The sequence below is a fragment of the Diplotaxodon limnothrissa genome, linkage group LG14 (assembly GCF_057381915.1).
Source record: "Diplotaxodon limnothrissa isolate DT_005_m linkage group LG14, D_limnothrissa_male_GT1.1, whole genome shotgun sequence".
In the NCBI taxonomy this organism is placed as follows: Eukaryota; Metazoa; Chordata; class Actinopteri; order Cichliformes; family Cichlidae; genus Diplotaxodon; species Diplotaxodon limnothrissa.
This window is the reverse complement of record NC_140609.1, coordinates 15733409-15749093: the sequence shown is the minus strand read 5'-3', so window position 1 is coordinate 15749093 and position 15685 is coordinate 15733409. Positions and strand designations below refer to the sequence as shown.

Genomic DNA, 15685 nt, shown 5'->3' with positions numbered 1-15685 from the left:
AAAGATGCATATGTTAGGTATTACATCTCAATTTGTCTTAAGGCTATTAACATATCCCACATACAGTCCATGCAGAATGGAATTATTCAAATCTGACCTTCCAAAGGAACGCTTGAGTGATATCAAAGTTCAGTCTTCTTCATTTTACACTTCATACATTTTAAATCTGGCACAGAGATTTATCAGTAGCAGAAATCTAAATATGTGTGCGCCATCTGCTTTAAAATTGAAATAAATCGAGTCTAGAGGTATGTGTGTGTCCACATGCGTTAGAAGCACTCCCCTGCATGCATCATTCTTCCCATGCTGCTTAGTTTGACAGTGCAGGTGGTTGTGAAGCACTAAGTGGAGGTTCTGTGCCAGTTGAAAGACAGAGGCAGGCACTGAGAGTGGGTGGAGGGAGGGCTAGGTGAGGAGACAATGGAAGATTGAAAGACTGAAAGATTTAACACTGAAGCTGAAACTGGTTAGACAGCACGCAGCATGAGGAATCAGTGTGCTGCAGCCACACATACACACCCACACTATCATAGCTTCTCAGTGGGGGCCTCAATGTAATTTACTGTGAGCAGGTGGAGATGGATGTTCAATCTGATTCAATTTGATGTGGCTCACACAGGAGTGGGATGAGACACCACTCATTCCACTGACAGTTGTGATCGACCCTTTTTTCTTGAATCCTGAGCAACATACCATCTTCTTCTTACCTTCTCCATTCTTCCTCTACACCTGTTCTTATCTACTTCTTACACTCACTCTCTCTGTAGCTGTTTTCAGAAAATACCTTTTACTGTACAGCCTCATGATCATCATTCCATCCTTCCTTATTCACAGCTTATGCGTTTCTCTACCCATTTCCCTGTTTGGCTTTTATTCCATATCTGCTTTCAGGCTATCTAGCAAGTATGCATTAACTATTTCGCACTGTCCGTTGCCAAACCTCTCATTCCTTGTCCCCTCCTTTTTCTCGCTGTTTCTTTATTCCCACAGTGGACTCAGAATTCTCGCCAGTATTTTGTCCATTGTCCCAAGCAGCCAGAGAGATCATGGAGATCTGTAATGTGGACCAGATGGGCTGTGAGGACCCTGACCTGGAGAGAGACACAACTGCACATGCTCTGAGCAGCCTGGAGCAGGAGCTAAGACTCATGGTCAAGAGCGCAGACCAAAAACCTTCATGTATGCAATCACATATACATGATATAGCTATCTGTGATCAGTATATTATTTTACAGATCATGATCATAGAAAATAATACAGTAAGTGTTTGAATGAATTATGAATTACAAGAGTGATTTAAACCATTAATTCTTAACCTTTCTTAAATATTCCATCCCAAGCAGGCACTCCAGGTACTGGTACAGAACACAGTGGAAGTCAGGATGAATGCAGTAATCCCGCTTCCAAACGGTTTGTAACACACATCCTTAAATTTGATTACCCTCATGCCTTTCAATTGTATTTGTGCGAGGATCACATCAAGGATGAGCTTATCATAAAGAGGGTATATGTTTTTGTTGTTAGTTGACCTAGAAATGCTTAGGCAGTTGTTCAAATGTCCATTTGATGTTGATATCCTGAAAGGCAAATGTGAGTTTCTCCAGTGTGCGAATCAAACAGTGAAGTGTCGTACCTTCCCGTTTTCATACTGTGTGTCTGTGTCTTTTCACCATGGCCACCTTAGAATCTCACCCCTTACACTTTCTCACACACCACTACCAATCCAGTGGCCACGACAGGGGGTAATCCCTCTTTTTTTTTTGGTACTGCATCAATGCCTCTCGCTGTCGGATATGTGGAGTGTGTAATGGATCGTTAGCAGCAGAACGACTTTAGCTTTGACAGCATGTTGGGTATCCAGCCTTAATGTGCTGCTTAATGTGAGTATGCGTGTGAAAAGAAAGAGGAAGTGTGTCAGTGTGGTTTTGTATATCAGAAACTGACTCTGAGTGTGTGTGCCTGTGCATTATTGATGTTTTTTTGTGTTTGTGGAGCGGGCATAATCTGCGCTAGAGGCCTTGTGCTGAGCGGAGCACTGTGAATATCACTTTGAGACGTGTAATAAACGGATTAACGCATACTACAGTGAGAGCTCCCAAAACAGCTCCTTACATCCTAAAACATACACAAACACACACTTAGGATGGACTTAATCTGGCTACTTTGGTTCAGCTTCACAGGTATCATGTTGTTTTTGTTTTTTATAGGCAGCTCTTGTGCTTCCACCCTCACCTGGTTTTCCTCCTAATATGCAGATTGGACTCTTGTGACATTGTCCAATTTATTGAGTATGCAGAAACACTGGATTTTCATGATGACAGGATCTTGTCATGCAGTTAGTTGACACAGCTGTAACATTATTGTTTTATTAGGTACAGTGTGTTTTGCCAGTTCAACTCAGCAAGTTTTTTTTTTTTTGTATAGGGTCAATGAACCGTCTTCATGAGATGCTGTTCTTTCAGACCCCGTTGACTTCAGAGTAAATGTATGTAAATGGATTTCAGCTGTAATGTAGATTCTGCTGCAAAACATATTGAATAATGGTATAATCAGGAAAACTTGAGTGCATTTTTGCATATAAAATATGCATTTGTTTTAGTGAATATTCCAGTAATAGTATACAGTATGTACACTCCAAGGTACACCCACACAACACAATAGCGAATGCTGTCACAGCATATTATGGGCGGTCTGTGTGCATAGACAACTATTTATCATCTGCGCTGCTTTTACTCAGCTGTCTCTGGTTGCTTGGCAGACGTCCACCACAGTTGGTGGATTGTGAGAACTGAATATCTGCTTTTGCTTTATTAGTAGTTACACTATATGAGTCCAAACCAAAAAACTACTTCACGTTTTGCAGCTGTATGAGGATGCAGCAGCATGTACGAGTCATGCTCGTCTTTGAGAGCAGCTTTAGGTTGTGAAACAGTCTGTGTTAGTGCTGTGCCATATCATAGCCATGAGAATACCAGTATGCATTTTGGCACGATATAAAAGTGTCATATGGTAATATCTTTGATATAGCGACACCTTACATTTATGTTCCCTCGTGTGCACTACAATGAAACAAACCCATATGTGTCTAAGAGCAAGAGCAGGGTGTGCGCCTCTGATGACAATATACTGCATAAAAAGGGAGCTACATAAAAAGAACCACTGACAAAACACAGTGCTTTGCAAAACATGCATGAAATATAATAATTTTTGATAACTGTTGAGTACAATCAGGCTATGAAAGCACTCTAACGGAGATACTAGCAGTTGGTGAAGTGCGACCCAAAAGTAAACAACTGAGAGTCACTGTAGCCCTCGATAGCTGTGCTTCATATGACAGGAAGAGCTAAAGGTGAAAGGAAATTACTGGTGGGTTACATGGTTATAAAGGAGGGCTTAAGTGGTTAAAAGCTCGACCCAAGATGTTTTGGTAGCTCTCGTGACTTTAATAGCAACGCCATAAACGACACTGGGACAGCTCTGTCTTATCGTGGCGACTCCCTTTATTGCCAAACTGCAACATACAATACACACGGCACAACCACCAGAGGGTGCTGCATGAACCCTTGAGTTAGTCCTTACCATAACATCCCCCTTTCTGAGTACATTATAACCATAATGTTTCCTGTGCTAATCCACATTTATGTCAACACTACATTCACTGCAACTTAACTTGTAGCTGAATATTTCAATGCTGTTACGTTAACTTTTATTCTGTAACGGACATTTATTGTTTCCACTTTATAACAATTATTTTATTTAACTGTGTGAACTTATCCAACTATGAAGGTGGGGTAGACTTCCCAATCCTTCCGCTGAGTGAGGGGATTATTCTGCCCCTGGCTGGTCACTCAGGTGCTCGAGAGTACCTACTACCTACTTCAAAGTCTTTAAGGTACCTCGGTGGGTTTCTGTCTCTGGTGGGATATCTTTTCTCAGTAATCCGGTCATTCGGTGGTGTAAGACACTGCTGTGCCTGGTTCGAAACCGGGCTGCTGCTGTCTTCTGGTATGACAGGGATCTGCTGTTCTGTCGGTTCCGTCTTGGTCTCTTTTAGTGTGATGAGATGGCTCCTGTTTCGACGTAGAAGTCCTCTCGGGGTCTCAACAAGGTAAGAACGCGGCGTCTCTGCTCTGCCTGATATAGTTCCATTTGTTTTCATGTCTGTTATCCAGACTTGATCTCCTGGGTGTAGTCCTGTGAGGTCTTGTGCTCTGTGTCTGTTGTTGAACCATTTCCACTGTTTTTCTCTCTCCTTCCCTTCTCTCTCTCTCAGTTTAGTGATGTTTGTCCAGCCTGGGTTGAGGCAGGATGGAAGTATGGGAACTGTGGTACGAAGTTTCCTCCCCATCAGAAGCTCTGCAGGGCTATGTCCATTGGCAAGTGGTGTGGCGCGATATGCCATGAGAGCAAGATATGGGTCTCCTTCTTTCTGTAGAAGGCTCTTTACTGTTCTCACTGCTCTTTCAGCCTCACCATTGCTCTGAGGGAATCTCGGGCTGGAAGTGGTGTGGGCAAAGCCCCACCCTGAAGCAAACTTTTGGAAATGTTCTGAGGAGAATTGTGGACCGTTATCCGACCTTAACTCTGTTGGAATGCCGTGGCGTGCGAATATGGACTTTAAGTGGTCAATCACTGCTGCTGATGTGGTAGAGGACAGCTTAGCTATTTCTATGTATCGTGAGAAATAGTCCACTGCAACCAAATACTGGCTGTTACTCCACTCAAAAAGATCAGCACCAACTAACTCCCACGGCCGTGTAGGAAACTCAGTTGGCATGAGTGTTTCTCTGGGTTGCTGTCTCACCTTTGCACACGTCTCACATTCTGCTACCAGCTGTTGTAGTTGAGAGCTCAGTCCTGGCCACCATACCGACTGCTTGGCTCGTTCCCTGGACTTTACAATGCCCTGGTGACCTGTGTGCAGTCGTGTCAAAACATCTTTTTGTAATATTTTTGGGATAACTATACGCATACCTTTTAGGAGAAGTTCATCTTCAACAGTCAGGTCCCCTGCATGCTGGTGGTATGGGAAACATGGACCTGGTATTTTGAGTTTGTCCGGCCAGCCATTCTTGCAGTAGAGTTTGATTTGTTTTAGTGTTTCGTCTTTGTCTTGCTGCTCTCTTATTTGTTGTAGTCTCTCCTCTGTTGCAGGAAGACCTGAAATCACCTGATGTGCATACAGGTTCATTTCGTCTCTTAATGTCTCGTCACAAACAGTTTTTTCTGGTGCTCTGGACAGCACGTCTGCAGTTGCGATGTGTTTGCCTGGGACATGTGAGATGGTGAAAGAGTACCGCATTAATCTCATTCTCAGTCTTTGTACTCGTGGTGGCAGTTCGTCTAAGTTCTTGGAGCCCAAAAGTGGTACTAAAGGCTTGTGATCTGTCTCAACATGGAACTCAATGCCTATAAGAAAATCAGAGAATCGCTCACATGCCCAGGTTATGGCTAACGCTTCCTTCTCTATTTGAGCGTACCTCTGTTCCGTGGGGGTTAATGCTCTTGAAGCGAAGGCCACTGGTTTGGTTGCGTCATCCTCTTGTTTCTGAAGTAGCACCGCTCCTAGTCCATAGGAGGATGCATCAGCTGATACTGTTGTTTGTGCTTTGGGGTTGTAGAGTGCCAAGTTCGGTGGTTCACTCAGTTCTGCCTTAATGTTGTCAAATGCTGTTTGTTGAGCCTCACTCCAACACCACATGTTTTTGGTACTGAGTAGTTCTCTCAACGGCTGTGTTTTCTCTGCTAAGTGGGGAAGGTACTTGCCTAGATGATTAACCATTCCTAGGAATCGTCTCACTCCACCCACATCCGTGGGCGCTTCCATGTTGCTGACTGCTTTCACTTTCTCCGGGTCTGCTTTGACTCCTGCAGCATCGATGATCTGTCCGAGGAACTTGATTGAGGTCTTTGCAAACTCACACTTCTCACTTTTCAATGTCACCCCAGCTTTTGTGAGCCGTTCCAGGACTGCGATCAGTCTCTTGTCGTGCTGGATTTGTGTGTCAGCATAAACCAGAATGTCATCCATCTGGCAGACGACTCCTTCCAGCCCCTCTAAAAGCTGAGACATTCGTTTTTGGAAGTGTTCGGGGGCCGAAGATATGCCAAAACAAAGTCTATTAAAACAGAACCTTCCGAATGGCGTGATGAAGGTTGTGAGAAGAGCTGACTGTTTGGACAAAGGTATTTGCCAAAACCCTGAGTTAGCGTCGAGTTTTGAGAACAACTTTGCGCCCTCTAGCTGTCCTAGGGTGTGCTCAACTGATGGCAACATGTGTCTTTCTCTTTTCACAGAATTATTTAGTTTGGTCAAGTCCACGCACACACGCACTTCATCTCTGTTTGGTTTAGGTACTGGAACCATTCCTGCACACCAGTCGGTAGGCTGCTCTACTCTGGAGATTACACCTAACTCTTCCATCCGAGCAAGCTCTCTTTTGACTTTGGGTAACAGGGGAAGCGGGACTCTTCTTGGAGTTGACAGGGCAAACGGTTTGGCGTCTGCTTTAAGCTCAATTTTGTATTCCCCCGCCATCCGGCCTAACCCACTGAATAGTGTTGGAAACTGCTGCTTCACTGTTTCTACTGAAGTGAGTGACACAGTTTCTATTCTAGCCACTAACCCGAGTGCTACGCTCGCTATGCGGCTTAGTAATCCTTGTGTCAGGTCTGCTACTACATACACAGGCTGTACTGTAGCTTTGCTTGGAGTGCTCAAGTTAGCAGTAAATTTCCCTCTAACTGTTAATGGAGACATTCCCACCCCATATAGTTTCAGATCTGTGGGTTGCAGCTGCGGTTTTTGTGCTAGAGTGTTGTACTCTTTTTCAGGCAAGACGGTTACGTCCGCTCCTGTATCAATTTTTAGCCAGCAGTCTGCATTGTTAACTTTTACTTTAGTCAACCACGCATCCTCTGTTCTATCTGAGGCTACCGTTCCCAGAAATGCTATTTCTCTTTCTTCTCTGTTACCACCCGCTGCACGTATTTCTCCCACTGCCCCAGACCTACATACTCTTGCGTAGTGACCTTTCTTTTTGCACTGATTGCAGAGTACCTCTCTGGCTGGGCACTGGTGTTTGCTGTGAAAGGGTGTCTTTCCACATCGGTTGCATTGGCTTTTCACATTCCTCTCCGTGGTTTGTGGTACAGTCTTTCGTGGTTTGAAGTGTTTCGTTTTTGCTTTAACGATGTCCACGTTGCAAAGATTCTCCTGCTTGAAGTTGTTTTTAAGAAGATCCTGTTGTTTCTTAACAAGTTCACTTTGGCGAATCCGTATCACTGCTTTTTCTAATGTGAGCTCCGCATCCATTTGTAGTTGCTCCGAGAGTCTCTTGTCTCTTATTCCGACAACGAGTCTGTCTCTTATCATTTCACTGTGCAGCGCCCCGTAGCCACAATGCTCAGCCAAGGCATATAGGGATGTAATAAACCCGTCTGCAGTCTCTCCTGCTTCTTGCTGCCTTTGGTTGAACTTTGCACGTTCAAAGATAACATTTCTTCTGACTACAAAGTGTGCCTCGAGTTTGTCTTTGAGAGTGTGGTACTCACTCGCCTCCTCTTCGGTCAGGTTCAACGAGGTGATCACGTCTTCAGCTTCATCGCCCATTGTATATATCAGAGTGTTAACCTGGTTTTCGTCCGATTGTAGCTCGAGTCCGGATGCTATCCTGAACCTGTCGAAGCGTCGGATCCATTTCAGCCACTCTTCCGGCTTTGAAAAATCAAACTTCGACGGCGGTGATACTTGAAAGGCTGCTGGTGCGGCCGCCATGTTGCTAGTCGCGAGATGCTAGTTAGCGCTTCTTGCTAATTTGTTAGCTTAGCTCTTACTGTGGCTGTTATTGCAACCTTGCAGGGCGAGTTCTCTCCGGTGAGGAAGTTTCCGTGTTCCGTTATGTTCTTCTTCTCTCCCGAGCACTTCTGACACCATGTTTTGGTAGCTCTCGTGACTTTAATAGCAACGCCATAAACGACACTGGGACAGCTCTGTCTTATCGTGGCGACTCCCTTTATTGCCAAACTGCAACATACAATACACACGGCACAACCACCAGAGGGTGCTGCATGAACCCTTGAGTTAGTCCTTACCATAACACAAGATACAACATCCCAGGCAATGTTCCCTCTAAGCTGCGCGCGTGCGCAATTGCGCACTGCTGGCACGGTCTCTGCGCACAGAAAATCTGCGTTGCGCGCAAAAAAAATCTAACCTGAATTGCAATTAAAATTAAAACTTTAACAATTCTGTTTTGCAGTGTTAGTCAGTAAGTGACTGGCTGCTGGGATTAGAACGATGCCACCTTATCCCATAGTGCAGCCAATGATGCGATTCACAATCGTATATACGCAGCTAATCAACGTCATTGACAGGCTATGACAGCGTCCTTATGCACGCCAATGACAACGTGTACAACCATTGGAGATGTGAGCAGGACAGACGGAACAATTGACGGAAAAAGTGTGGACTTTATACCAGTTTTTAAATTGTGTTGACAGGCCACGTAAAACCAGAGTTATCATAAAAAAATATATGCAATGTTTGTTTTTGCTGAATACTATCGTTGTTTATATTTACTTCGGGAAGAAACGGTTAAACGGCGTTTTATAAGGAAAACGCTCGAAGGCGCTCTCCGCCTGGGCGGGGGGAGGGCGGGGGAGTGACGGCGGTGTTTTGAGATGTGAGAGATTTGCGACGTTTAGTATGGGCAGAAATCTGTGCCATCAGAAACTGAATTTGAATAAGTTAAATTTGAATTTGAATTGCTCAGATTGAATCTGAATTGTAACTTGAATAAATGCTTTTAAAAACTGAATATGAATTAGCCTAATTTGAAATTCAATTTATTGGTTTGAAAATGATCATCACTAAACTGAAATTGAATTTTATAGTTTGAAAATGAATTCATTTGCTTTGAAACCGTATTTTATCCTTTAAAAATTTAGCTCTTGAATAATTTCAGATTCACTTCTCACCATTCAGTTTCAGTTCTACAATTGACCCTGTGCACGAGAAAATGCTAACTTCCTGGTTTGAGACCGGATGTGGGGTTGTACATTTCCGGTAGCTTTACTTTGCGGTCAATCGCTACTGCAAAGATATACTCCAAAATCATGTCCAAAACTCGAAAACGGAAAGATCATGTTAAGTTACAAAGAGCAGAAGGTGGGAACACTCACCACTGTTGTGTCACAAAAAATCTAATGATCACTTTTGACGTTTAAAGAGTTTAGATCGATCAGTTGTTTACATCACTCAACACAAGCAGAACTGCATCACTGCAGCAGAAGACACATTTCACATTCAGAAGCACATCTCTGTATAGTGACTGGTCTTATGATTTAAACAGGCAAATGTTCAGCATTCAAACTACAGGTGAAGAATAGTCAAACCAGATGTTTCCCCCATTATGTTGATATCAGCTAGTCAAGTACACACCTACACAGCATGTTAACAAACCGTGAAAAAAGCCACACAAAAAATGAATGATTGCTGGTAACGGTTTCTATACATTAGTATTTACGAAGAGTATGTTGTGACTTACCTTAAAAATTACAGTGGTCCCTCGCTAATAACGCGGTTCACCTTTCACCTCGCTGTTTCGCAGATTTTTTAGTGCAAGTTTGCATGCTTTTTTTTTTTTTACGTCACATTGTGTCCTGCGTCCTGATCGCTGCAGACGATCTCCTCCGTGACGTCTCTCATGTACAGTACAGAATCGCTGCATCGATCGCTAGCAGTGTGACTCTGAAGTGCAGTACTGTATGTCCACAATGTCCAGGAAACGTTTTGCACCGTCAAAAAATAAAATTGGCTACTTGATTTCACCTATCGCTGGTTATTTTTAGAACATAACACCCGCGATAAACGAGGGACAGCTGAGAAATATAACATTTGAATCCCTTTTCTCTTTTGCCCTGAGGTGCAGGGAAAAAATATCAACAAGTCGATGAACATCATTTACAGATATATTGGGTAAATGCCCAAGACATCTATAGAAATGTAAATCGCCGCTTGATTCATTCATTTGCTTAACTTGTTTTGGACCATAAACCAGGCACGAATAGGACAACGGAAACAAAGCTCCCCACAGGAGTTTCCGCACCGGAAGTAGCATATCCTAACGTGCACACAGTCAATTCAATTTTAGTTCTAAAATTCAGTTTTTTGGGACTTACATCCGGTTCTGGTTCAAGAGTAATCAAGTGCAGATTAATAGAACTACGTTTTACTAGCGGACCGAAAGTGTTACTGACGGGAATCTACAGCGTCTTGAGCTGAATTAAGACTTCAGAAGTCAATTGTCATGTGGAATGACCAGCGGATAAACTCTCAGGTTGGTAATAAATGTATTACATGTATAAGAACAAGATCATGTTAACAAATGATAGCCGTACAGTAACTTTTATGCTTATTGTAGCTGTTAGCTAAAAACGCTAATTTAGCGTAGTTTGCCCTGAATTCAGCTTTGACAAACAAATATGATCGACTGTTTCTAGTAGAATTCCAAAGTTGTCATCTTGTACCCTCTCAGAGTACCCCCTCTGTATGCTTGCAGAGACCCCTACAGTAGGGAAACATGCAAAACGGTGTCCAAACCTTTGTATTTCAGCTTTATTTATGTCTTACACAGCATCCCAACTCTTTAGCTAACTTAATAACTTTAGCTAAAGTGAATAGTTAGTCTAATTCATTAGTGCAGCATTACTGGATCCTCTCTGTTTGAAGTGATATAATATGATATACAACTATCACTGAAACAGCAAACTTTGTAAATAAACAAACAACACTTCTCATTCTCTAAACGTTTGGCCACAGCTGTAGATTACACTATCAGTGCTTGTTCACTCTTGACAATAATTACATTTCTAAATTTACTTTGTGCATTTACAGGTAAACAATATCTAATATTTTATCTAAATGACTGCTTTGTCTTTGAAAAGGTGAAGAGCCTGAGGCCGGTGACAGTCCAGTTCTACTCTAAGTACATCCTTACGGTGGCTCACAGGACAAGGCCACATTCCTGTCCTGCCAGAAGAGAAGAGAAACTTCAGAGTCTTCATGCAGTTCAACCACACCTGTCATATTCCATATGACAGGGGTCTCAAACTCCAGTCCTCAAGGGCCAGTGTCATGCAACTTTTCCATGTGTCCCTGGTGCAACACACCTGAATACAATTAGTAGGTCATTAGCAAGAGTATAGAACTTGACTGCATGCTGAGGTGGCAACCCCTGATCCTACTCAAGTAAATTTAAGTAAATGTATGTATTTGGAAACACATACTTCTAAAAATACTTTTATTGCACCATGTTCATTCACTCATGAGCTGCTGTAACATGAATCAAATGGCTGAATTGCCAACTCAACATGCAGTCAAGTTCTATAGTCTTCCTAATGACCTACTTGGTGTGTTGCAACAGGGACACATGGAAAGGTTGCAGGACAGCGGACCTCGAGGACTGGAGTTTGAGACCCCTGCCGTATGGTGTTCATGCAGTTTTCTACTCAACAGTTACAGCATGTCTGACTGCCTGTTCAGCATATGCAAAAATATATGATGAGTTTAAGCATGTGATGACAAAGGTCTTCCATTATGGTGTTTGTCATCACATGTCACAGACATCTAGATGATCATTTGGAATAACCAAGAAACTAAAAACTTGTTACTTCATCTTTTGCCTTTATTATTATTATTATTATTATTATTATTATTATTTTACATTTTTAGGCATTAGGTTTATTTGTAGTAGTCCTTTCCAACTTCTTTCCCTCTTCCATGTTACTGTGTCAGCTTGTCAGCATCTATTTGGGGTTGGGAGTGGAACAGAAAGTCAGGAAATCCAAAGTGCCATTAAAACCAGGAGAGGTTCTTATATTTCAGAAGAAGGGATTAATTCAAAAGAAATGACCTCAATGCCATATTTTATTTAGGAACCCTAGAGAGCACTTTGCAAAATAACACATTCTTATAATTTCACCCTCAGATAAGCCAAGCTACAACTGTCAGGGAAGGTGATGTAGGTACAGAGCATGTGAGAGTGGTTAAGTTTGTCTCTTGTCTAGATGAAGGCACAAGAGGGATCAATGGCAAGGCGTAGAGATTCAGTGTCTTCAGTCTTCAGTGGACACTCCATTTCTGGCACAAAACACCTGTAAAAGATGGTCGATTTAGGAGGTGACCCGACAACTTCAGCCTGTCAAACATAGCAATGGAGCAGTATGTTAAAAAAAAAAAAAAAACTAGTTAAGCATGCACTCAGTACCCTAAGAATTATTATGGTAGTTAAACACAGTGACAGTCACATATCATATCACTTCAAACAGATGTGATCCAGTATTGCTGCACTAATGAATTACACTAACTATTCACTTTAGCTAAAGTTATTAAGTTAGCTAAAGAGTTGGGATGCTGTGTAAGACATAAATAAAGCTGAAATACAAAGGTTTGGACATCGTTTTGCATGTTTCCCTACTGTAGGGGTCTCTGCAAGCATACAGGGCTCTGACAGGGTACAAGATGACAACTTTGGAATTCTACTAGAAACAGTCGATCATATTTGTTGTCAAAGCTGAATTCAGGGCAAACTACGCTAAATTAGCGTTTTGAGCTAACAGCTACAATAAGCATAAAAGTTACTGTACGGCTATCATTTGTTAACATGATCTTGTTCTTATACATGTAATACATTTATTACCAACCTGAGAGTTTATCCGCTTGTCATTCCACATGACGAATGACTTCTGAAGTCTTAATTCAGCTCAAGACGCTGTAGATTCCCGTCAGTAACACTTTCGGTCCGCTAGTAAAACGTAGTTCTATTAATCTGCACTTGAACCAGAACCGGATGTAAGTCCCAAAAAACTGAATTTTGGAACTAAAACTGAATGGTGAGAAGTGAATCTGAAATTATTCGAGAGCTAAATTTTTAAAGGATAAAATACAGTTTCAAAGCAAATGAATTCATTTTCAAACTATAAAATTCAATTTCAGTTTAGTGATGATCATTTTCAAACCAATAAATTGAATTTCAAATTAGGCTAATTCATATTCAGTTTTTAAAAGCATTTATTCAAGTTACAATTCAGATTCAATCTGAGCAATTCAAATTCAAATTTAACTTATTCAAATTCAGTTCCTGATGGCACAGATTTCTGCCCATAGTTTAGCACAAATCTTATGTAGTTAGTGTGTAGTGTAGTCAATAGTTTTGTTGTGTGTGTCAGAACAATGAGGCGACTGCTGAATGTTACAGGTGTTACAGGAGTGATACATCTCCTGTTGTCAGGTCTGCAGGTGTTGTTCTCCTTTATATCATAGTGGACAGAAATTATTTTTTGGAGTGGCACAAATAATCAGGTGTGGCATCAAATTTGATGCAGAACACCTGATTGTTCTGTAAATAGTTTGAAATTTTTATTTAAAAAAACGCCTTGGCTGCATTTTTAGGTAAACAGCTGCAAAAAACGTTGTTGTTTGCAAAACTCAGTTACTTTTTTGAAGAAGTAACTAAATAATCAATTGCGCAACATTGGTCATTATATACTGTATTTTGCAGTCAGAGTTACAGGACTCTCTCCCAGACCACAGACTCATACTCATAATAGTCAGAGCTTTATAAAAAAAAAAATGAAAGAAAGTTGTTTTTTCAAAATTGGAGTTCAAGTTATTTTTACTTCCAATAGTGTTGCCATACTACACAGGTCATGAACAAGATTTTCTTTAAATGCCATTGTAAGTGGGCTAAAGCAGCTAATTAAAAGTAGTCTAACATAAATGTAAATGCTGTAATTTGATTATTTTAATAAACCATGTAACTTGGATGGATTCGATGCTGGCGTGACCACAGTGCACACGTCTGCTGTTGCTCACAGTGGTTCAAGGGATCACTCAGGGAGTTTGTGCATTCGCTCAGACACATGAAAAATTAGAGGGAACATTGATCCCAGGTAGAAAATATTTTTCAGTTTTGTTATGTGACAATACTGCACAGCCTCTACTAGAGTTACAAAGTTGTTGTAAAACTAAAGTGTGAAGCACATTTTTGTATAATTCATACAGCTTAATGGCTGTTTTTCTCTAATTCTACACAGGGTCAAAAGTATATAAACAGGCTCAAATATATACATATATCCAAAGTTTCAATGATCTTACTGTTGATGTGAAGTAGAAGAATTTAGGTGTCATCCTCCTTCCTCATTATTCCATTCTCTTTGTGGAATGTACCAGTGCCACTGATGAAAAACAGCACCCAAACATGCTTGACAACTGGTACAGTGTTCTTTGGTTTGAAAACTTCATCTTTACTCCTCCAAACATACCTCTTGCTATTATGGTGAAATAGCTCAAATGTTATCTTGTCTGACCATAAAATTTTTCTCCAGAAGAAATTTTGTGATGCTGGTGTTCCAGTTCATGGCAGGCTTGAGCCTTGTGGTGATTTCTGGACTTTTCTGGAACATACAAATCCATTTCCTGTCATTCAAGTGACTTCTTCCAAGTGTTGGCAAAATTATGAAACATCTGAATGACTTGTATTTACGCACGTGAAGTAACTGTGTGCTTTAAAAAGTGCTGTACAGTCAAAGATATCATAATTATTACTCAAACTTTTTAGAGAAAACAGTACCTAGGCTACTTTTGCGCTTACATTTAACTGATGCTGTAACTGGATATAATGCTATGTCACAACTATTTTGCTATATTATTCGAAGTTTGAAGTTAGCTAATACAATAAAATCAAGAACACTGCACATGCTGGCTGAGATGGCATCAATAGAGTGACTCGTTCTTATTTGGAGGTGGGCGGTGTTTTTTATGACTCCCAAGGTAATTTGGTGTCGTCGTAGCTGAATACAGGCGGGAAACGCTTCTCCTAAATGCCTGAAGCAAAAAAAAGGAAGAGTGTACGGACAGTTGGAGGGGTTAATTGTATCACTTTAGTATGAGTGTTTAAAAAAATGGCCAGCAACTTCTTAATCAAAATATTTACTCCTTGGTCCTGGTTTTCTTTTATTTGTTTTATTTATATTACCACGGTAGCCATTTATTCACTTGATAATTAGTAAGTTTCACACAAATCAAACAACTTAGATTTTTAAATGACTAGACTGGATTCAGATTTAATCAGATTTGATCAAACTCCACCTTGGCAATGACAGATGCCTGTTAACACACAAGCTACACTTTCAGCTGTCCATCTGTTACATTTTCCAAATCTTATCTGGCAGAGGAGAATTTTTGATATCCACATCTGAAAGTAGTTAGAAAAAGAATAGCACATCTGTTCTTTGATCATAGGCAGGTATTTGAGTTTTATGAGTATAACACGTTCTCCCCTTGATTGGTGGATTTTGTCTTGCAGAGGCGGGGTCACTGCTGAACAAGAAGAGGAGGAAGAAGATGAGGAGGAGGTGAAGAGAGATCGACAGAGTGTCCTCTTGCTACCCTGACGGACACATGTGCGTGACAGTCATGCAAGCGAAATCCCACAGTGGATGCATTTTTAAATTGTGTTCATTACACTTAAAGGTTGGTGTAGACACCCTTAAACGCATAAGTCTAAACTTTTCTGCAATAATATGAAAAAATATAAATGTAATGCTTGTTGAGCAATGAATAAATGCTGTTTGATTTATTGTTTGTCTCTTTTTGTATGCCCTTGTTTGCCATACACCATGT

At 41.2% G+C, this 15685-nt stretch overlaps 1 protein-coding gene across 1 annotated transcript in view; it reads left to right on the top strand.

Annotated features, from left to right (window-relative positions):
* zbbx (zinc finger, B-box domain containing) overlaps positions 1-15456 on the top strand; it is a 72508-nt gene extending 57052 nt beyond the window's left edge. Inside the window, exons 19-21 of the mRNA XM_085371378.1 lie at positions 991-1179; positions 1341-1410; positions 15369-15456. Of these exons, the coding sequence (XP_085227504.1) occupies positions 991-1179; positions 1341-1410; positions 15369-15456 (347 nt within the window). The remainder of the gene's footprint in view (positions 1-990; positions 1180-1340; positions 1411-15368) is intronic.
* The last annotated feature ends 229 nt before the right edge of the window (positions 15457-15685 follow it).